The sequence below is a fragment of the Myxine glutinosa genome, chromosome 7 (assembly GCF_964187855.1).
Source record: "Myxine glutinosa chromosome 7, kmMyxGlut1.1, whole genome shotgun sequence".
Lineage (NCBI taxonomy): Eukaryota > Metazoa > Chordata > Myxini > Myxiniformes > Myxinidae > Myxine > Myxine glutinosa.
The window spans coordinates 38,509,883-38,532,541 of NC_136267.1; the positions used below are offsets into that span (position 1 = coordinate 38,509,883).

At 43.2% G+C, this 22,659-nt stretch overlaps 1 protein-coding gene across 2 annotated transcripts in view; it reads right to left on the reverse strand.

Annotated features, from left to right (window-relative positions):
• The window catches only part of LOC137431136 (insulin receptor), a 221,411-nt gene that overhangs the window by 142,989 nt on the left and 55,763 nt on the right, over positions 1–22,659 (reverse strand). For both annotated transcript variants that reach the window (XM_068122114.2, XM_068122116.2), the window contains one exon: positions 1,405–1,666. In XM_068122114.2, coding sequence (XP_067978215.1) covers positions 1,405–1,666 — 262 coding nt within the window. The remainder of the gene's footprint in view (positions 1–1,404; positions 1,667–22,659) is intronic.

Below are 22,659 nucleotides of genomic sequence, written 5' to 3' on the forward strand. Positions count from 1 at the left end.
TCGACTCTGTATACAAAAAAAAGAAAAAAGAAGATGTGTAAAAGCATATTCCTGAACGGTATAGACCTAGTAGATCATGTGTATCGGACTTATAGTTCAATCTGATACTAACAAGGCTGCTTTCTTGCTTTATAAACCCATACCTATAACTTCAAAGGACTTGCAATATCATGTATTATGTAATACAGTTACATCACAAATATAAAGACAATGGTTTCAATTACCTCTGTTTGTTGCTTTTCTATAATCCTGAGCACTATTCTGATCTGTAAATGATCTGATCTGTAAAATCTGATCTTATTCTGATCAAAATTCAAACAAACAAAAAATGTTCAATTCAATTGAAAATGAATGATGAAAATTGAAATTGAAAAAAAATTGAAAATTGAAAATTTGAAAATTGAAAATTGAAAATTGAAAAAAAAAAATTGAAAATTGAAAAAAACAAAATTGAAAATGAAAATTGAAAAATGAATGTTCAATTCAAACAAAAAATGATCTGATGTGATCTGATCTGATCTGATGAAGATGTGTAAAAGCGTATTCCTGAACGGTATAGACCTAGTAGATCCTGTGTATAGGACTTATAGTTCAATCTGATACTAACAAGGCTGCTTTCTTGCTTTATAAACCCATACCTATAACTTCAAAGGACTTGCAATATCATGTATTATGTAATACAGTTATATCACAAATATAAAGACAATGGTTTTCAATTACCTTTGTTTGTTGCTTTTCTATAATCCTGAGCACTATTCTGAGGCCTTTATTGGATTCCTTGACCCAGAAAACATAGGATTAGCATATTTAATTAAGTTTCTAGGTTGACTAGAAGCCGAGATAGCGCAAAATATGTATTTTATGGCGGCCATTTTGAAAATCCAAAATGGCGGCCATGCAGGTGTCTGTGCAAATGTCAACATTGATTTTCGGATTCTCCATGCTCTGATGATTCCAAAAATGTACAGGTTTGCTAATCTCCCAAAATTTTGAACGAAATTATATTTGTTAACAAAGTGAACCTGACTATGTGTAGAATCCCGGTCGATCGCTGAGTTAACGCCAGGGGGGTTGACTCAGCCTGTCATCCTTCCGAGGTCGGCAAATTGAGTACCGGTTCACTGGTAATTCCCTGTGTGTCGCAAGAGGCGACTAACAGGGTTGGCGGCAGGAAGGGAATCCGGCCATAAAACATTGCTTCAAAAAGGGGACCAAGGTGCCCGAAAAAGGCCAAAGGGAAAATGGCGTCTAAAGGCGGTTAAATGTAGAACTGGTTGAAGCAATCAAGAGTTTTCCACCTCAAAAGATAATGTGTGTCCAGCTGAGTGTAAATCTGCAACACAAATCAATAAACCACGGCGCACGTCATCACAGCACGACAAAACACAAAGTGTCGCTCCTTACCGTGCTGACAGTGCAGCGAACTCCAACATCGAGCGGCGAACTGTTCGTTGAAACTCGTGCGCGGACAGCGCTCGGGGCCCGAGACGACTCCTGGGCAAATGTCCCCGCATTCACTATCCGGCTTGTTTCCCACGATGAAGTTGTTCTCCACGGAGTCGAGAATGAGTGACCAGTCCACACTGGCCACGTAGCACAGGTCGGGGTTCTTCTCGAGGCGAACGGCGCCGCGCGTAATGTTACGCAGCCCGTGCAGGCCCAGTTCCTGGGAGCATGCGGGGAAACAACGGGTATCAGGTCATCTGGATACCGATCACGATATGAAATCACGTCACCACCGAGGTGGTGCGTTGCTTTAATCAACCCTTCGGCTCAACATCATTTTTGGCTTCGGGAACGGGTTTGATGAGCCGACATCGACTTTGAGCGAATACAAGAGTGAAATCAAGTTCTCAAAAGGCCTTTGGCCAAAAAACACGAAGGAATCACTTTCGATTGTTCACTACGATCACATTCTTAATTACTTTTACGACGGATTAATTTGCTAAAGCTTAAAACCAAAGTTCATGATCCTGAAGGTTTGCATGGAAGGCCAACAGGGCAGTGGTCTTTGGGAATTTTTTCCAGAACACTGCCGAACAAGGCTATCTGCAAAAGATGTAGTGCTCGGCACGTAACTCAAACCCGAAACGTCTTGTGGGTCGAAGGCTGGGAGCCATCGCCATTCGGTGAAGACCAATTGCTCGGAGAAGCCAAAGGCAATGGAAAACATGATTGGCATTTTGTGGATAATTTTGATAAAGTCGCCAAACCGATTTTGGATACATGATCAAGGCTCGTGGAAGAGCTAGACTAGAACGGAGGGGACCAAAAAGAGAAGGAACAAACCAATCAACAACTAATAAAAAGGGTGAGGGATAGGGGGGACATCACAATAAGCTGGAAAAGGCATGCTTCGGAATGGGGTTAGGGTTAGGGTTAGGGTCATTTAGGGTGGAAGAGATCTTGAGTATGGATGGGGGATGACCTGAGGTTGTGGTGAACAGCTGTCTTGAAGCTCTGGAGGGAAGAATGGGACAGAACAGACTGAGGAAGTTGGTTCTACAGGTGAAAGAGGAACAAATGAGTGGAAGTGAGCAGAGACTCTGGATTTTGGGAATTTGACAAGACACCTTCCAATCGTTGCAGAGATCGGAAGGAAACCTGTCGGTCAGGGAGCTCAGGAGCCACAGTCAAAGGTTTATGCGATCTCGTACCACGGACCTATTGGTACACCTCACTGTACATACACATACTATTGCAAATTTAACTCTGATTTTGAATAGCTTTTTCAGAATTAGAACTATGTGCAAATTTGTAGTGTTACAACTTCTTTCATATACAGTATCATTTACTGGTGGAGGTAGGGGGGCGCGTGGCTGTGGCGTTGATGCAGTGCCCCCTGTACGTTGGGGCAGGAGTTTGTAATTTGTTCAGGGTGTCAGTGATAACTCGCCTACTCTTCATGAAGGACACTGTGGGATCATTAATGTCCACCAACTAATGCCAGCAGATGAGACGCCAAGTTTAAGGTCCATCTGAGGGACACATCAACGAGTCGTCATGCATGTGAAACACGAGGATGACAGTTTATAGCTGGGTCGGGATTCAAACCCAAGCAAGACAGCTCACAGGCGAGTGTGTAAACCTCTAGGACCAGGACTCTATGACATCTTGCCAGCCCGTGTTACAACATAACCCAACATCAAAATCTAAGTCGGTGTGACTATGGTAGTAGTTGGGTTGCCCCCAATACAGAATTTTCACGTGAACTGATAAGTTCATCGTGCTGCAACCATGGTTTAAATCCCATGTACGATATGCATTTGTCCATTGTCAACTAATGGCCTTGTAATTCACATGAAAGTACACTGATGTCTCATTGAAGTACTAATGGAGTTGTTCGGCATATGATTTACATGCAAGCACTTCCATAGGCCTGAGATCAATATTATATATACTGTATATATATATGTATGTATATATATATATATATATATATATATATATATATATATATATATATATATAATAATATATATATATATATAATAATATATATATATATATAATAATATATATATATATATATATATATATATATATATATATATATATATATATATATATAGTGTCCCAGCAAGCAGGATGGACATTGAGGTGCCACCTCAGGCAAGCGGTGTCATCACAAGCATGTGATGTCATCACATCACAAGCATGTGATCACATGTCATGTGATCACAAGCGGTGTCATCACCACTGTCATCCTTCCGAGGTCGGCTAATTGAGTACCAGTTCACTGGTAATTCCCTGTTTGTCGTTAAAGGCGGCAAAAAGGGTTGGCGTCAGGAAGGGCATCCGGCCGTAAAACATTGCTTCAAAAAGGGGCCCGAAAAACAACAACAACCACGGTTCCCGAAAAAGGCCAACCCCCGCTTTGCGGGGAAAAATGGCCTCTAAAGGTGGTTATATATATATATATATATATATATATATAGAAACATACACTACCGGTCAAAAGTTTTAGAACACCTCAATTTTTCCAGTTTTTATTGAAATTTACGCAGTTTAATGTCTCAATGTACTCTGAAATTAAGCATCTCACTATAATTCACCAAATGTCCGTCTGTCCGTTCGAAGGTACCGCAAAAACGGCTGAACCATCCAACGATATTTTGGGTGGGTAATCCTTGGACCCCCTGGGGTAAAATAGGCCATATTGTTTTTCCAATTTTCCCAAACACGATGGAATATTATTTACCGATATGAACAGCGATGTGGCTTTTGTTGAAATTCTACGTTCCAGGAGAGAGTAGATCGACTCCTGACGAACTCTTCCGATATAAACGTGCGGCTCCGAAGTAACACGGCAGCGTGTGCAAAGCGACTGAGAAACAGGTGTAGCGGCCGCTTCCGTGTTACAGATTCGGCGCGCACTCTTCACACATAAATGTGCGATTGGGAAAGACGTGTAGCGGCCGCTTCTGTTTTGCAGAATTCAATCTTTTTTCAAAATGGGCGCCATGTACTGTTTAGATTTTGATGATTTGCATGTGATATGATTCAACGGATGTTTATATGAATCGTTTAAAATAAAAAAAGCCTTCAATTTCTAATATTTTGCCTTTTCATTTGGGTCTCCCAATTGAAGCCCAGTCCGTCGGGTGGGTACCGTTGCCAGTAGAACAAATAAACAATTGGAGATAAAAAGAAATCATGGAATCATTTTGTTTAACAAAATTTAATTAAAAATTTTGACTCAGCAAAGTAGCCACCTTTTGCAGATATAACCACCGAACACACTCGTGCATTCTTTCTACAATGGAAATCAAATATTGTTCGGGAAGTTCTTCCCAACACTGTTGCAGAAGTTCCCACAAATGTGTTGCACTTGTAGGTTGCTTTGCTTTCACCCTTCTGTCGTTCATCCCAAACCAGCTCGATGGGGTTTAAGTCTGGAGACTGTGCTAGCAAATTCCATGATTTGAAGCCTACCGTCTTGTTCTTTTCCTCGAAGGTAGTTTTGGCATAGCCTGGAGGTGTGTTTAGGGTCATTATCTTGCTGTAGGATGAACCCCTGACCAACAGGGAATATACCAGAGGGTATCGCATGGCGCTGCAAAATGCTGTGGGAGCCCTTTTGGTTCAGTGTGCCAGTCACTCTGTGCAAGTCTCCGACTCTGGATCCAGCAAAAGAACCCCAGACCATCACGCTTCCTCCTCCATGTTTGACAGTTGGTGTCACACACTGAGGAACCATCCTTTCGCCTACTCGACGGCGTACAAAAACCCTGCGTGATGAACCAAAGATTACAAATTTTGATTCATCGGTCCATAAGACCTTCTTCCAGTCTTCAGTAGTCCACTGGTGGTGCTTCATGGCCCAGGCAAGCCTCTTTTTCTTATTTTGCCATCTCAGCAATGGCTTTCTTACTGCCACTCGACCTGTCAAACGTGCAGCTCGAAGTCTTCTCTTCACAGTTGAAACTGAGACTTGCTTACTTCGACCAGTGCTAAGCTGTGCTTGAAGCTGTTGTCCTGTGAGCCGCCTATCACGCAAGCTGTTGACTCTCAGAAACTTGTCTTCTGATTCTGTTGTGGCTTTGGGTCTGCCAGACCTCTTCCTGTCAGTTTCCTCCAGTATCCAAGTGCCTTTTGATGGTGTAGGAAACTGTACTCACTGAAACCTTGGTTTTCTTTGCAATTTCTCAAAAGGAAAGACCTACACTTTTAAGGGTTATAATTGTCTGTCTGTCTTCCTTTGTTAATTGCCATTTTCTCGCCATTATGATAGCAATATACTACTTCCTGCAGCGCAATATTGTCCAAATAATGTTTCAGAGGGTGTAATAACAGTCTGTTCCAATACTGCTTTTATACAGACAGGGGGTTTGTAATCAGCAGAGGTTGGGACACCTGTAGGAATTGTTTGCATCAACTTTCAAGGCTTAATTTACTTACATTGCTGCAGAACAGCTGTAAGTTGTTAACCCATTACTTGATCCCTGAAGAAGGCCTTTCTTTACAATATAACTGTGCAGTTTACATTATTTTCCCGTTTTTGCTGACCTAAACTTTTTTTTAAACCTCGAGCAGTTTACTGCTTACCTTTGTACCGTTTCAGGTTATTCACTGGACTTGAATTGCTTAAATCTCAATAAAAACTGGAAAAATGTAGGTGTTCTAAAACTTTTGACTGGTAGTGTATATATATATATATATATATATATATATATATATACAGACTTGGCATTTAATATGGAATCTTTTTTTTGTGGGGGTGAACTTACTTTTCAAGATGACTTAGAACCAAAAGTTCATTGGAATTATGTTGAAATTATTCTAGATTTTGTTAATGTGACCTTTAAAAGAAACAAAAACCACATTTGACATTTCGAAACAAATAAATTGATCCTTGGAAGTGATGTAAACTGATATCGAACTCAATTCACGGACAGTACTGTGTTAAACTTCTGTACGTTTTCCAGAAGTATCTCTTTATTTTGCACATTAGCCAAAAAAAAATTCAACAAAAACAAAAGCTAAATTATGACTGGGATTACGGACAGTAAAATTACAGTTCAGTACTTCGTGTAACCCCCACGAGCATTCAGGAGAGCACGTACACGTCGAGGCATGCTGTTCACGAGATTTGCCAAGGTTTGGACAGGAATCGCTTGCCATGCAGTGACAATAGCCTGCTGCAATTCACGCACAGAGGTCGGCTGCTGGTCCAAGTTGTCGATTTGATGCGTTAATTCTGCCCACAAGTTCTCTATCGGATTAATATCCGGGGACATGGCAGGCCACTCCATATGCTCTACACCACGGTCAGCAAGAAAGTGTTGGATCATGCGAGCACAATGAGGCCGTGCATTGTCATCTTGGAAGACAAAGTTTCCTCGAAAGGCTCCACGAGCAAATGGAAGCAATGTTTCTTCCAGAATGACCCTGTACCTGAACTGGTTCAGGTTTCCATTCAGAACAACCAGGTCAGTTTTGCCCCCTGCATGAAAAGCAGCCCAAACGGTCACCCCACCACCTCCAGCTTGGACTCTTGGCACTATACAATCTTCGTTGTGGGCTTCTTGCACTCGTCTGCGCACTCGGACGCGGCCATCTTGACGATAGACCAGAAATCTAGACTCGTCACTGAAGGTCACGTGATTCCAGTGTCCTGGCTGCCATTGACGGTGCTCTCTGGCCCACTGCAATCGGCGCTGGCTGTGTTGTCTGGTCAGGCGTGGCTTTCTCAGGGGACACCTGGCACGATAGCCTGCTTGAACCAGTCGTTGGTTGACTAGCCTTCTGGATACAGGCACATTTGTTAGTTGCTGCCACTCAGCCCTAAGCCGATTAGCTGACTTGGTACGGCCATTGCAGACTAACCGGTGCAGCTGGCGATCATCTCTCCTTGTGGTTTTGCATGGCCGTCCTGGCCTCGGTATTGGAGTAGGGACACCCCTCTGAGCATTTCGTTTCAGGATCTTTGACACCTGACCTTGAGTGATGCCATACTGCCGAGCAATAGCACGCTGTTTCATGCCAGAATTTCGTAAAGCCACCACTCCATGACAAACAGCATTGTCAAGTTGACGGACCATCTCCAGAGGAAGCGGCAATAACTTTTGTAGATGTGCAGCAGTTGTTTTCCACTAATACAGAACGCAACAACCCTTATATACCCGATTGTGAAGCCAATCGTCAAATGTACCTGTCCTTACATTTTGTCACGCCACCTGTGATATAATCCTGTTATTGACTTCTTGCTGCGAAAGACAATCAGTGACATGGTTCTTTCAACAAAGACATCACCGAAGGGTAAAAGAAAATCACCAGATTGATATACTGAGTTCAGAATGTAAACCCGTCAAGAAAAAAAATAATTCCATATTAAATGCCAAGTCTGTGTGTGTGTGTGTGTGTGTATATATGTATATATATATATCAGTAGTGACCCCTAATTCCGAACGCCCCTCATCTCGAACTACTCTAATTCCGAACCGTAAATTCGAGAAAATTTTGTCCCTAATTCCGAATGTATTTCTATAACCGAACCGCCAACATAGCGTTCGCGTGTTGTTTCCAGTGCTGAAATTAAAGAACTGTGCTTCCATTGGTCTAAAACACAGGCCATTGTTGAAAAGTGGCACCCTCATAAAGCAGTGGTTAACAGGAGCATTAACTTGTTCAGTGACAATGTGATTGACCACTTCAGAAAAATTAAGAAAAGTCGCCAACACCAGGCAACTTTGGAGAGGTGGTTCTCTAAAGAAAGCAAGCCTAGTGAGCCCCAACCCTCTACAAGTGGTGTTAAGAGACAAAGAGAGCAAACACCAGAAGCACAGTCATCTGATGTTAGCTTGGAAGGTGCCTCACCTTCCAAGCAATAAAACCCTCTCCCTCCTTCCTCCTCTCCAGCTTCCACATGCACCATCAGAACTCTCCACTAAGGTAAATGCAGTTATTTTCATGTTAGTACATTTATTTCTTGTTTTTATTATTATTATTATTTGATATTTAGGGCATTTACTCATCTTATTTTACCTTGAATCATGTGTATTTGCAGTTAACAGTGTCTTGATAATGGGTTTTTGGGGTCCAGGAACGGATTAATTCACTTTCCATTATTTCTTATGAGGAAAATAGTTTCTAATTCCGAACTTTTCCCAATCCGAACTGCCGCTGGAACGAATTAAATTCGGATTTAGAGGTCCCACTGTATATATATATATATATATATATATATATATATATATATATATATATATATATATATATATATATATATATATATATATATATATATATATATATATATATATATATATATAGTGCCGTCAGGAAGTATTCACACCCCTCGACGTTTTTCACATTTTGTTGTGTTCCAAGCTGAATTTAAAATGAATTAAATTGAGATTATTTTTGTCGCTGATCGACACATAATACCCCATAATGTCAAAGTGGATAATTTTTCGAAATTTTACAAAAACAATTCAAAAAAACATAGGGGCAATACCCCTGGTGCTCACCTGGTGGAATAAACAGTAATAAACAGCTCACCAAAAGGCATTTTAAACCAATTTCAATGGTTGCTGGAAGACAGGGCAGCATGTAGAATCATACTTACATAATCATAAGACTTTAAACAAACAAAGAAAAAAATACCTATTTTGGGGGGCAAACCCTCCTCCCCCAACCCCATATACCTCCTAAGACCCCAATTTTTCTAATGCCTTGAACAAACATTGGTACATCATGGGTGATTAAGGTTGTGGTGAAGTTACATCGAGATTGTGTGTGTGTAGTTTCTGAGAAGAAAACAAATACCTACTTTGGGGGCCAACTCCCCACCCCGCCCCCCCCCCCCACACCCGATAGAGACCCTTAAAGGGGCCAAAAAAATTGTAAAGGGGCAAATTTTTTTAATGCCGTGAACAAACTTTGGTGCAGCATGGGTGGTGAAGGATGTGGTCAAGTTTCATCAAAATGTCATCAAAGTCCAAATCCATCCATAACATTTTGAGATATCCTGCTATGTATAGTTTTTGGCCCTATCTCCCAATGGTGAATAATCACTAACAATTTTAAATAATTCTCATATCCGAATCCATATTCAGATCCTCATCAAAATCCAATCGAATCGTCGTTGTAAACACCCAACCTCTCCACCAAGTTTCATCCAAATCGTTCCACAACTTTTTGAGATATCCTGCTATGTATCGTTTTTGGCCCCATCTCCCAATGGCGAAGAATCCCTTTAAAAATTCTACTAGCCGGATCCGAATCCGGATCTTCACCAAAATCTAATCATTTCGTCGGTTTCACACACGCTACATCTATGTGAAATTTCGTCCGAATCCGTCCACAACTTTTTGAGATATTTTGTTCACAAACGGACAGACAGGGGTGAAAACATAACCTCCATCCACCTTTGGTGGCGGAGGGTAATGAAATACAGAAATATCTAATTTATGTAAATTTTCAACCCTCTGAGTCAACACTTCATTGAAGCCCCTTTGGCAGCGATTTCAGCTTCGAGTCCTCCTGGGTATGTCTGTATCAGCTTTGCACATCTGGATTTGGGGAGTTCCTCCCATTCTTCCTTGCAGATTTGCTCAAGCTCTGTCAAGTTGGATGGGGAGCGTCGTTGAACAGCAATCTTCAACTCTTTCCACAGATTCCCAAAGGGATTCAAGTCTGGGCTTTGGCTGGGCCACTCAAATACTTTCACGTTCTTGTTCTGCAGCCATTCCAGTGTTGCTTTGGCGGTATGCTTCGGGTCATTGTCCTGTTGGTATGTAAATATTTGACGCAATCTAACATCTGTTGCACTCTGAAGCAGGTTCTCCTCAAGGATTTGCCTGTATTTGGCTCCATTCATTGTTCCCTCTGTCCTTACAAGTCTCACAGTCCCTGCCACTGAAAAGCATCCCCATAACATGATGCTGCCACCACCATGGTGATGAGCTGTGCTGGGTTTCCAACAGACATAGCACTTTGCATTCAGGCCAAAGAGTTCAATTTGCCTTTCATCAGACCACAGAATATTGTGCCTCATGCTCTCAGTCTTCCACATGCCTTTTTGCAAACTCCAGGCATGCTGCTATGTGCCTTTTTCTCAAGAGTGGCTTCCATCTGGCCACTCCCATAAAGTCTATATTTGTGAAGTACCGCAGAAACTGTTGTCTTTCCGGCAGGTTCTCCATTCCCTGCCATGTTATTCTGTAGTTCTGTCAGCGTGGTCATTGGGTTCTTGATCACCTCCCTGACCAAGGTCATTCTTGTCCGGTTGCTCAGTTTGGTTGGACGGCCAGCCCTAGGAAGAGACTGGGTAGTTCCATATTCTTTCCATTTCCTAATGAGGGAGGTCACTGTGCTCTTGGGAACTTTCAACACTCTAGAAATTGTTTTATACCCTTCCCCAGATTCATGCCTCCTCACAATTCTATCTCGGGGTTCTATGGACAGTTCCTCGGACTTCATGGTAGAGTTTCTGCTCTGACATGCACTGTCAACTGTGGGACCTTTTATAGAAAGGTGTGTTTCATTCTAAATCATGTCAAATCAATTGAATTGGTCACAGGTGGACTACAATTGAGTTGTAGAAACATCTCAAGGATGATCAACGGAAATTGGATTCACCTGAGCTCAATTTGGAGTGTCATAGCAAAATAGGTTGAATACTTATTGACTCAAGATATTTAAAGTTTTCATTTTAATTGTTTTGTAAAAATTTCTAAAAAAGTTCCACTTTGACATTATTGGGTATTATGGGTAGTTCAGTGTTAAAAAAAAACAACCTCAGTTCAATCAATTTTAAATTCAGACTGAAACACAACAAAATGTAAAAAAAGTCAAGGGGTGTGAATACTTTCTGAAGGCAATGCACAAACATGTATTATTTTAATCTTTTTTGACATTACGGGTATTATGTGTCGATCAGTGATTTAAAAAAAAAAAAATCAATTTTATCCATTTACAAAATTTACAAAGCTTTTAACCACAGCTTGATAGAGTATTGCCCTACCCACTGGACTGGTGCTTCTTCCTCACACCTGGCTCGGCTTCACACTGAAGAAATCAAAGCTTTCAGAATCATTGGAATCTCCCACGATGAAGCTGATTCTGAGGGTCTTTCACGCTCCCTCACCGCAGGCATGTTGGTGGTCTTTCTGTCTTCTACCGCTCCTCTCCGGCCTAGCTCCCCCAGCTCTGTCTGTGCTTTGTCCCCCAAATATTCGTGCAGGACGCACAATATATGTCAGCAACCCTCTCGTGGTTAAGCTGCCAAAACCAAGACTCTCTGCTCACCTTCACTCCTTCATTCCTCTTTTCTCCCGCCTCTGGAACAAACTCCCTCACTCTCTTCAATCCCACTCCTCCCTCCAGGTCTTTAAAACAGCTGTTCACCACCATCTCTTATCTTCCCCCATACAAAACCTTGATCTTTTCTACCCCCACTAATCCACCTCAAATGCACCTCCTTAAATTTCCCCGTTTCCTTTCCTGAAATCCCCTGCAGTGTCCATCTTGTTTATCCCATGTACCCCGCCCCAGCCCTCTCTCCTTCCACAGATCTCCCAATGGCCCTGTTCCCCTGTTGTTGTGCTTCCCTCTCTCTCCCCCTCTTGTCTCCCACTCACTTTATTAAAAGTTTTCACGTGTTAGCTCTTATACGAGCCTCGCCTTAGTATAGAATTTTTTTAAATAATAACTGACATCATGTACACCTCGTTCCAAGTCTGCGTTTCAAGACTATTTAAAAGCGCTGAAAAACCACCACAATAAATGAGTAAAAACAAACCGACTGTGCTGGCAGGCTAAAGGGTTTTCAAAAGAGTACAATTCTTCAGAACATCGGTGAATTTGGCTGCGACGATGTTTACCTTGTGGGTGGATGTCCCATTGAGCGTTTCATCAGATCTGCATTGCTTGTGCAAATCAAAGGTCTCACGTTGAAACTTTGCAATAACTTGGCAATGCAGGAAGGCATGATGAAAACTTTCTGACAATCATTTCTGTCCTCCTTGAAAGTCTTGCAAGTTCTTATCAACCTCATCCGTGCTGTGAAATGACGTCATACCGTGGGATGGGAGTCTTCCTTTGGTTTTGCATCCACTGATCTCTTGCATTGCTCATCGTGCTCTATTCATTATCCCTTTAGTTAGCTCTTCCATTACCTTCCATCTAAGTTTGTCATTTAATATAAAAAACACACGATGTAGACTGTAGAGTGTTCTTACACTGTGTTACTCATCTTGCAAAGCTGTCAAGAGAAGGCGTTGGGAGTAGTTATATGGAGGATACACAATGTTTTCCAAGTTTGAATTTACTCTTGCTTCATTTCCAGGTGGACGTTTCTCTCCAGTGGGTTGTTTCAGCATCTAAGACTGACCTCTTGAGTGTCTTCTTGTGGCTAGTCTCTTCTTGTCCGTCTGATCCCTTGAGAGTAGATCCATGCGGTTTTAGTGGACAAACCTGTGAAGGCTACCAAATAAAAATTTCGACTTTCAGGCTGCTGACCCAAGTTGGGGGAAAAGGAGGCCCGCGCCAAATATTCCAAGCACCCGTTAAAGGTACATAGATAGGGTGGCTCTAGATGTGAAGGAATGGACGAACTTCAAAGCTTCTAATCCACCACAGAGCAGCCAAAGTGGGGATCAAAATGGAGGAGGGGAACCTAATGAGAATGCTGCAAAAGTATAGGCAGTTATAAGAGTCTGGTAGCAAGAGCAGGTGGACAGCTGAGAGGTTGAGGTGGAGGTTGACATGGCATTTGTGATGAGCAGCTGCTGCGGGGAGCGATTTCTGATCTCCAAGCTTCGCTCGAGCTTTGTCCTGCACTGGGCATGTGACTCCGTTTGTGACTCCGAGATCAGTGCATCCAAAGTCTGCATTGCCACCAGGTGCACATCCCTGCACTACCAAACACTGGGTATTGCACCTCTGATGAGAATTTCTCTTCCGCAGTCCCGTAAGCACAAAGTATACCTTGGGTGAAGTACCTGAGGGGCTTGGGCCACACCGACCTTTGCCCACTCTCCATGTGCTCGACTGGAGTCCACGAAAAACAGTGAAACTAAATCGGAATCCTCACTTCATCAGTTTCAGTTGATGATGTGATGGTGTCATCAAAGAAACTTATTTGAGGAAATGGTTTTCGTGTGTGTGTGTGTGTGTGTGTGTGTGTGTGTGTGTGTGTGTGTGTGTGTGTGTGTGTTAGTATTGAGCAATGTGCTGCAACCTAGCATATCCAGTGTACATTCCTCGATTGCAAATGTCCACTGGATAATACTGTTGCAGATCTGGTGTAAGGTGTAAAATGGGAGACGCATTACAATAGTTATTTCATTGTACATGTTAGCGCAAGTGTGATGCAACTCCCATAAGAAGCAAGTGATAAAGCATGTCAAGTAAGTGTTTGGAAACACTGTCACCCCCCTGATCAAGTGTCTGTATATTCACCATGCCACCCCTCCCCCCAATTCCTCTCCTTACATTATTGAGCCTTCCTCCTAGTTTATCTGTCCTTGTATAAAATATCTTCTTTAGCTAACAGCCAATCCACACGGCTCAGGAGCGCGGTCATGTGATCAGCCCAAGGACATGAAACACTCCAAAAAATGCCCTCCAAATGGGCACACGTATTTTTGTCCCCCCTCCTCCCCTCTCTTTCCCCTGAAACGAATCCCCATTTTTGGTGAGAACCCATGTGATGCTCGGGAACAGACTCCAGAGCACTTAGCGAGAATTGGTTTATGAAAGCGTTAGACGGGTAGATTGGGTCCTCGCTTAAGCCCCTCAAAGAGAAATGCTGACATGACGTGCTGACATGGATCCTAATTCCCATCCAATTACCTGTGTTACTGTGCAGTACAAATTACAATGACATTGCTCCGTATTCAACTGTTTCACATATGTTCAGGGCCTGAAATTAGAAATTTACATGTTTTGTAAAGCTGACTTGACGCTCATTCGACTGGCGCCCGTCCCGCGTGTAAGGGTGATCACCCGAGCTGTTTAAAGCACTATCTGCTCATTCTGCGGTGATTGATTGAGGTCGTTAAAGAAGCATCACCGCTCCACAAATCTTTGCGACGAGTTCTTAACAAGCGCAGATCTTATGGGAGTGGCGGAAAGCCACCAGGAAGGGACAATTTTTCATAATTTTGACTGTGCCTGACACGTGCACAAACAATGCAGATCATTCGTGTAGAGAACAAGGATTAATGTGTATTCATCAATTACAAAAAAAATACACATCCTTTTTTTTTTGACCAACAAAAATTTTACACTCCCTGGATACTTTGCTCCTGAGTAACCATGTAAAATAAACTTCATCCAATGCATTCTGAACAGGCTGAATAAGGAATAAAGGACTCAGGCGAATATTGACCTTTCATGAAACAAAGACTCTCGGATGCCAACAATGTTACTGTGATTGTCTGATTTCATCTTTGAGTGGAAACAGTGGGTGACCATTGATGTGGCCATTGCCTATTATCTCTCCCATTAGGATGAGGTTCAGCAAGGCAGCGTCTTAGAACCGATGTTATTCTTTATCTATGTCAATGTTCTACCTGAATCCCTCAACAAAAAAACTTTACCATTTTGCCGACCACTCCTCCCTGTGCAGAACAACACATAACTCTTGTAAAAGGCCGAGTGCTGCGGAATCACTTTCATCGGATGTGGACAAGACAAGCCGCTTGTCAGCTAATTGGAACATGAAGTTCAATGCCGGCAAATCACACGCTCTCACACTACCTCTCCACAAGGATCGGATATTCAACTATCAATCAACCTCTCTAGACAGCCACTGGAATAGGTGCATCCCTGGAACTCCTTGGCATCACTCTCTGCCATAAGGTTTTGATACATTCATGTTTAGAATCCCATTTCAACCCATTCCCATTTCCCATTCCCCTCATTGCAAATAATGAATTGGATGTAATCCATAACTTTGTGCGTACGATCCGCTGTGTTTTGTTGAGTTTTGTAAGCCCGTCACGATTGTAACATATATGCTTATTAAAAGCTGATATATTTGATTATTTTATTTCATTTTACACCATATTTTGATTTTATTTTATGATTGGCCAGGGACACTGGTAGTGATCTTTTTGGATTCTGATTCTACTTTTCCTGTCAACTGTTGTTGCTCCTGTAAACGTCATTGTCTGTTCTGTGTTCTTGCTCTTCCACAAATCTTGTTGATGTATAAATAAATTAAAATACAGTATCCAGTTGGCATAGTTACATATTCCATTTGAACGCACATGAATATGAGTGGGGAATAGAGGGGAGACATGGGAGGGTGATTGGGAAACAGGGGGGAGGTGGAGACAGGGAAGGGGGAAGGGAATGGGGGAGGGAGAGCGGCATGGAGTAGAGAGGGGAGTGGGAAGAGAAGGGTGGGAGTAGGGTAGGGGGTGAAGGAGAGACAGGGAAGTGGGGGAGAGAGAGAGTGGGGGAGGGGAGAGTGGGGATAGAGAGTGGGGAGGGAGAGAGAGTGGGGAAGGGAGAGAGAGTGGGAGAGAGAGAGAGTGGGGATAGAGAGTGGGGAGGGAGAGAGAGTGGGGAAGGGAGAGAGAGTGGGGGAGGGAGAGAGAGTGGGGATAGAGAGTGGGGAGGGAGAGAGAGTGGGGAAGGGAGAGAGAGTGGGGGAGGGAGAGACTGGGGGAGGGAGAGACTGGGGGAGGGAGAGACTGGGGGAGGGAGAGAGAGTGGGGCAGGGAGAGAGAGAGTGGGGAAGGGAGAGAGAGTGGGGGAGGGAGAGACTGGGGGAGGGAGAGACTAGGGGAGGGAGAGACTGGGGGAGGGAGAGACTGGGGGAAAGAGAGACTGGGGGAGAGAAAGAGCGGGGGAGGGAGAGACTGGGGGAGAGAGAGAGTGGGGGAGAGAAAGAGCGGGGGAGGGAGAGAGCGGGGGAGAGATAGAGTGGGGGAGAGAGAGAGATAGATTGGGGGAGAGATAGATTGGGGGAGAGATAGATTGGGGGAGAGATAGAGTGGGGGAGAGATAGAGTGGGGGAGAGATAGAGTGGGGGAGAGATAGAGTGGGGGAGAGATAGAGTTGGGGAGAGATAGAGTGGGGGAGAGATAGAGTGGGGGAGAGATAGATTGGGGGAGAGATAGAGTGGGGGAGAGATAGAGTGGGGGAGAGATAGAGTGGGGGAGAGATAGAGTGGGGGAGAGATAGAGTGGGGGAGAGATAGAGTGGGGGAGAGATAGAGTGGGGGAGAGATAGAGTGGGGGAGAGATAGAGTGGGGGAGAGATAGAGTGGGGGAGAGATAGAGTGGGGGAGAGATAGAGTGGGGGAGAGATAGAGTGGGGGAGAGATAGAGTGGGGGAGAGATAGAGTGGGGGAGAGATAGAGTGGGGGAGAGATAGAGTGGGGGAGAGATAGAGTGGGGGAGAGATAGAGAGTGGGGGAGAGGAAGAGAGTGGGAGAGGGAGAGAGTGGGGGAGGGGGAGAGAGAGTGGGGGAGGGAGAAAGTGGGAGAGGGAGAGAGTGGGGGAGGGGGAGAGAGAGTGGGAGAGAGGAGAGAGGAGAAGGGGATCCTATGCTAGCTCTTCCCGTCACTTGGGACATATGTTCTTCCTCGTACATAATAAATATAAGCTTTATGTATTTGATGATGTGGATTGTGCTCGCATTCTGCAAGCAGCTAAATAACTCAAAGTAAATCAAGAATGAGTCATGAGAATGAGCTCTTAGCTTAATACTGTAGTAGTTTACAACTATAGTAACTTTTAATGAAAATATCACAAAAGTTGTAAAATAAAACTATTATTTACATTCTAACAATGAGTTGTTTGGCAACGTCAAGAGTCCAAATTTGTGATTCTCGGTCGAAGAAAAGCGTTAAGGAGTGTATCCGGAATGTATATGTTGGAACCCATCTGTGGATCGGTCCCATCGGCCGATGGGTCTGACCCATCTGTGGATGCACGAGAAATGACAATGCAGACCCATCGGCCGATGGGTCTGCGCCATCTGCGGATGTGTTGTTCACCTTGAAGGAATGTGTATGCATCAATGGTGGATGAGTATGTTTATTTGAACCTAAAAATAAGCAATTGATGTCATAAATGTTTATAAAGCAGTCCGTGACATGTGGTTTGTCGATAACCGTTTGTCGATAAGATAAAAATAAGATAATGTCGCTCCACATGTAATTCCAATGACTGTGTACCTGATTGAAGAGCACCATTCTGTCAACACATTCCTTCAAGGTGAACAACACATCCGCAGATGGCGCAGACCCATCGGCCGATGGATCTGCATTGTCATTTCTCGTGCATCCACAGATGGGTCAGACCCATCGGCCGATGGGAGCGATCCACAGATGGGTTCCAACATATAAACCAAAGTAGAAATCAAGCAGTAATTGTCACATTCTTGAAGCTGCTCCCACGTGACGTGACGTGACGCACCGTCAACAACAGAGCCCGCTCGAGTCATCAGGATGTCAAGTTAGCATCTTCCCTTTTTGATACATTGAATGAATTTAGATTAGTAAAGATTTACATAATAGGCTGCAAGAGCATAGTGAGTGCATGTCTGATCAGGGTTCAATTCCCGAACCGACGGCATACATAGTGCGATACAGTCAGTACCGGTACAAGTCATTTTGCATGCTTTAAATGGACGATGAAGAAGGCATGCCTTACTGGGTCAACAAAACGCTGCTGCGAAGCATAAATTCAGTTTCCACAATCATAAATTCAGTTTCCACAATCATAAATTCAGTTTCCACAATCATAAATTCAGTTTCCACAATCATAAATTCAGTTTCCACAATCATAAATTCAGTTTCCACAATCATAAATTCAGTTTCCACAATCATAAATTCAGTTTCCACAATCATAAATTCAGTTTCCACAATCATAAATTCAGTTTCCACAATCATACATTCAGTTTCCACAATCATAAATTCAGTTTCCACAATCATAAATTCAGTTTCCACAATCATAAATTCAGTTTCCACAATCATAAATTCAGTTTCCACAATCATAAATTCAGTCTCTCCAATACAAGCCTCTTCTCTTGACTGTTCCAAGGGGGCGGGTCCCGCAAGAGTGTCTCCGCCCACTTTTCTCCTCGGCAACCCTGGGCATTTCATTTAGCAACTAGAGCGACGCAAACACACAAGGTAATAATGAAATTGTTTCGTTGGATGTTTTGGATAATTGATATGGGCAATGGATTTAACCCTTTAAGGACCAAGAGACACGGACGTCCCTAAATTTTAAAGTGGTGTATATTTGATAGCTTACTTGCAATTTCAGATTACTTTCCTTTTTACCCCTCAGCCCAATTTGGGCTAATAGTCCAATCAAAATATGAAAAAGAAGGGGTCAACCCAAAACAAAGTGCAACAGAATCCATTTTACCTGCATTTAATTTGGAGTAGCTCACAAAACAACATATTAAAAGTATAGGAAAATCGAAGTTGTGGAACAGTGCCTAATTTGCAGAAATTCAAAATGGCCGCCACTCAAACTACTTTTGCCTATATCTCGGGATCTGAGACTCGTAGACACTTAATTCTGGTGTCTATACCCATGTTTTCAGGGTCAAGGAACATGTTTATAACAGTATTTATAACATTGGGTCATTTGTTCGCACCTAATTTGCATAAATCCAAAATGGCCACTGTGACAAATTAGCTTAACCCATATCCTGTAACTAATAATGGTTTAATTCTGGGTTTGCACTTGCTTTTGGGTCAAGGAACACAATGAGAACAATGTCAATAATCAAAACTTGTTGTCATTAAGTATCGGCACAGGCCCAATTAGCATAATATCAAAATAGCCTCCATTCATAACAATCAATCAACTATATTTCAGGTCAATGAACACATTATGAATAAATGAAGATGCTGCCAATAACATTGTAGTGATTGGTGGTGGATTTTTTCTTGTCTCTTGATTTCAGATTAAACAACGATGGATGAACCCCAATGTACCCTCTGCCATCAACCCATATCCAAAGACCAAGAAAGTTCAACTCTCACTCAAAAAGGGTGTGACGGGATCAAAAGAGCAAGTAAAGAGAGAGGCGTGGACACGAGTACCATACCTGGACAGATGGTTCACAAGAAATGCCGACGAATACACTGCAACGCAAACTGTATAGGTCTATCACAATCGAGAGTTTACAGGACTCACAGGTCCTCCAAGACATAAATCAAAAACTGAAAGCAGCAAAATATACAATGCAGAACAAACGCACTGCTAAGTTGTGGCAACAGCATATGGAAATGGTAGTAATTTTGCAAGTGTTCATCAAAGCTGAACGTACTGGTAATTGGGACCTACATCTGAAGTCAATGCAAGATATGTTACCGTATCTGGCAGCAGCAGGCCACACCAACTACACAAAATCTCTTCACATCTACTTGAACAAGATGGAAACCCTAGAGAAAGAACATCAAGAAGTTTATCAACACTTCCAAAACGGCTTCCATGTAGGTCGAAGGTCAGATCGATACTGGGCTGGGCTCTCTGAAGACTTGCTCATCGAACAAGTCTTGATGAGAAGTCTAAAAACTACTGGTGGACTAACACGAGGCCGCGGTATGACAGAAACACAACGACTAGTTTGGCTGTTGTCTTTTAAGGCCTGCTCAGAGGTCAACTTGGCTATGCAGGACTTAACATCAGTGAACTACATGACCAGTGAACAGCATAATGAAATGTCAGAAGAAAAACAGAAGAAGAAGGCCCAGCACACGGATATGTCAGAGGCAAGGCAGAAGAAGGACATGGCAGACACAAGAGAGCTCCTCAACTTCCTGACCCCAAGAGACGCCTTTCATGAGAATCCAACACTGCACAATATTGTGACTGGTGTAACGGCTGATGACACTGTCAATGTGGACTCTGCAAGAGAGGTGGGAGAGAAGATCTTGAATGGTATGGTTGGGAAAGGTGTTGCAGAATACACATTCAGGAAAAAAGATGAAGCTGTTACCTTGAGTGATAGCAGTGCAGTGAAGACGAAAGAGGGAATGATCCAAATAGATCCTCAGCTGCTCTTTCAGAGACTTATAACGTTGGGAACGCGTCAAGACAACCTGTTAGAGGCATTCCAATATGAGGATTGAGGTATGCAGCTATCCTCTGGCGCTCTTTGAGAATAAGTACACTCCGAGACTGGCAAATAAAGCTCAACTGGCTGACGCACTTTGGAGTCTGATGCCTCCAGGAATGTCCGTACCGCCAGGGGACGTCGAGTATGTCCTAGATGGGGGAGCATTACTTCACAGGATGATATGGAACCGAGGTTCAACATATGACGAGATATGTCAGCAGTATGTCACATATGTGAAAAGACACTATGTTGAACCAGTCGTGGTATTTGATGGCTATCTCAATGGCCCAAGCACAAAAGATACAACACAGCAACGAAGAGCAGGATTGCGTGTTGGAGCACCTGTGCAAGTCTCCGGGTCTATGATTTTCAATGGAAAGAAGCAAGACTTTCTTTCCAACAATGAAAATAAGCAGAAGTTCATCACCTTGCTCGATGAACACCTATGACATCATGGATGTTGCACAGAACATGCTCGGGCAGATGCTGATCTACTAATTGTGCAGACTGCCATTGTCACTGCTGAGAGAACAAGTCAGCCGACTGTCGTGGTTGCAGATGACACAGACATTCTGGTTCTGCTCTGTTTCCACTCAAAGCTCACAACAACAAATCTGTACCTTCGACCTGAACCTCGCTATGGCATGAAGAAGCAGCCAAGATGCTGGGATATTGCGGTTCTAAAATCCACATTGGGCCCACAAGTATGCAATAGCATGCTTTTTGTGCATGCTATCCTTGGTTGTGATACTACATCCCACATACATGGTTTTGGAAAGGGAGTTGCGCTCAAGCTGATTCGCACCAATAAAGACTTCCAGGAACAGGCCAAGAACTTTGGAAATCAGAATAGCACAAAGGCAGACATCATATCCGCAGGAGAAAAAGCAATCGTCTCCTTATACAAAGGCAAATCAGATGACAAGTTGGATTTTCTCCGCCTGCAATGCTTCCAACAGAAGGTCAGCATGAGTACAACATGTGTGAAACCAGAGGTTCTCCCGCCAACCTCAGCAGCAGCTACGTACCACAGTATGCGGGTCTACTTGCAAGTACAGCAGTGGATGGGGAAAGGAAATCAGATGCAACCAGCAGAGTGGGAGTGGTGTGAGAAAGGTGGACAGTACATTCCAGTTCTTACAGACAAAGCAGCAGCCCCCAAACACCTCCTGAAGATAGTAAGGTGTAACTGCAAAACAGGTTGTAGCAACAGGCAGTGCACCTGCAAGGCAAACGGTCTTGAGTGCACTAATGGATGTGGAGTGTGTAGAGGTGTATGCAAGAATGTCATTGCAGTCCTTGAAGAAACTGAAGAAGACACTGGTGGCTAGAACATGTGGAAGGATATAGTAGTTAAATGACTGCAGTTACAGCAGATTGATACATGGTTCACTGGTGCCTTATGCTACGCCAACAGAAATAGTCCAACTTCACTCAGATGGGAAATATGTGCCAATATTAATTTTAAATGGCGGCCATTTTGAATGTATGCAAATTAGGTGTCAACAAATGACCCAATGTTATAAATACTGTTATTATTGTATTCCTTGACCCTGAAAACATGGGTATAGACACCAGAAATAAGGGTCTACGAGTCTCAGATCCCGAGATATAGGCAAAAGTAGTTTGAATGGCGGCCATTTTGAATTTCTGCAAATTAGGCACTGTTCCACACCGACGATTTTCCTATACTTTTAATATGTTGTTTTGCGAGCTATTCCAAATTAAATGCAGGTAAAATGGATTCTGTTGCAATTTGTTTTGGGTCATTTCATATGATGACTGGACTATAAGGGGTATTGTCGTAACGGGCGTCGTCAGGGACGTCTGGGTGTCCGTCAACTTTTGGTTTCCGTCAATTTCAAGGAGAACGGCTTGTCAGATTAAATCCATTTTTGCAGTGTGTGTTGGGGTTGAGTAGCGGAAGGTTCCTTTCGAAAATGAGCGCGCTGCGATTTTCAATATGGCCGCCACGGCAGCCATCCGGGCGTCCGTCAACTTTTGGTTTCCGTCAGTTTCGAGCAAAATGGTTTGTCCGATTAAATCCATTTTTGCAGTGTGTGTTGGGGTTGAGTAGAGGAAGGTTCCTTTCGAAAATGGGCGCGCTGCAA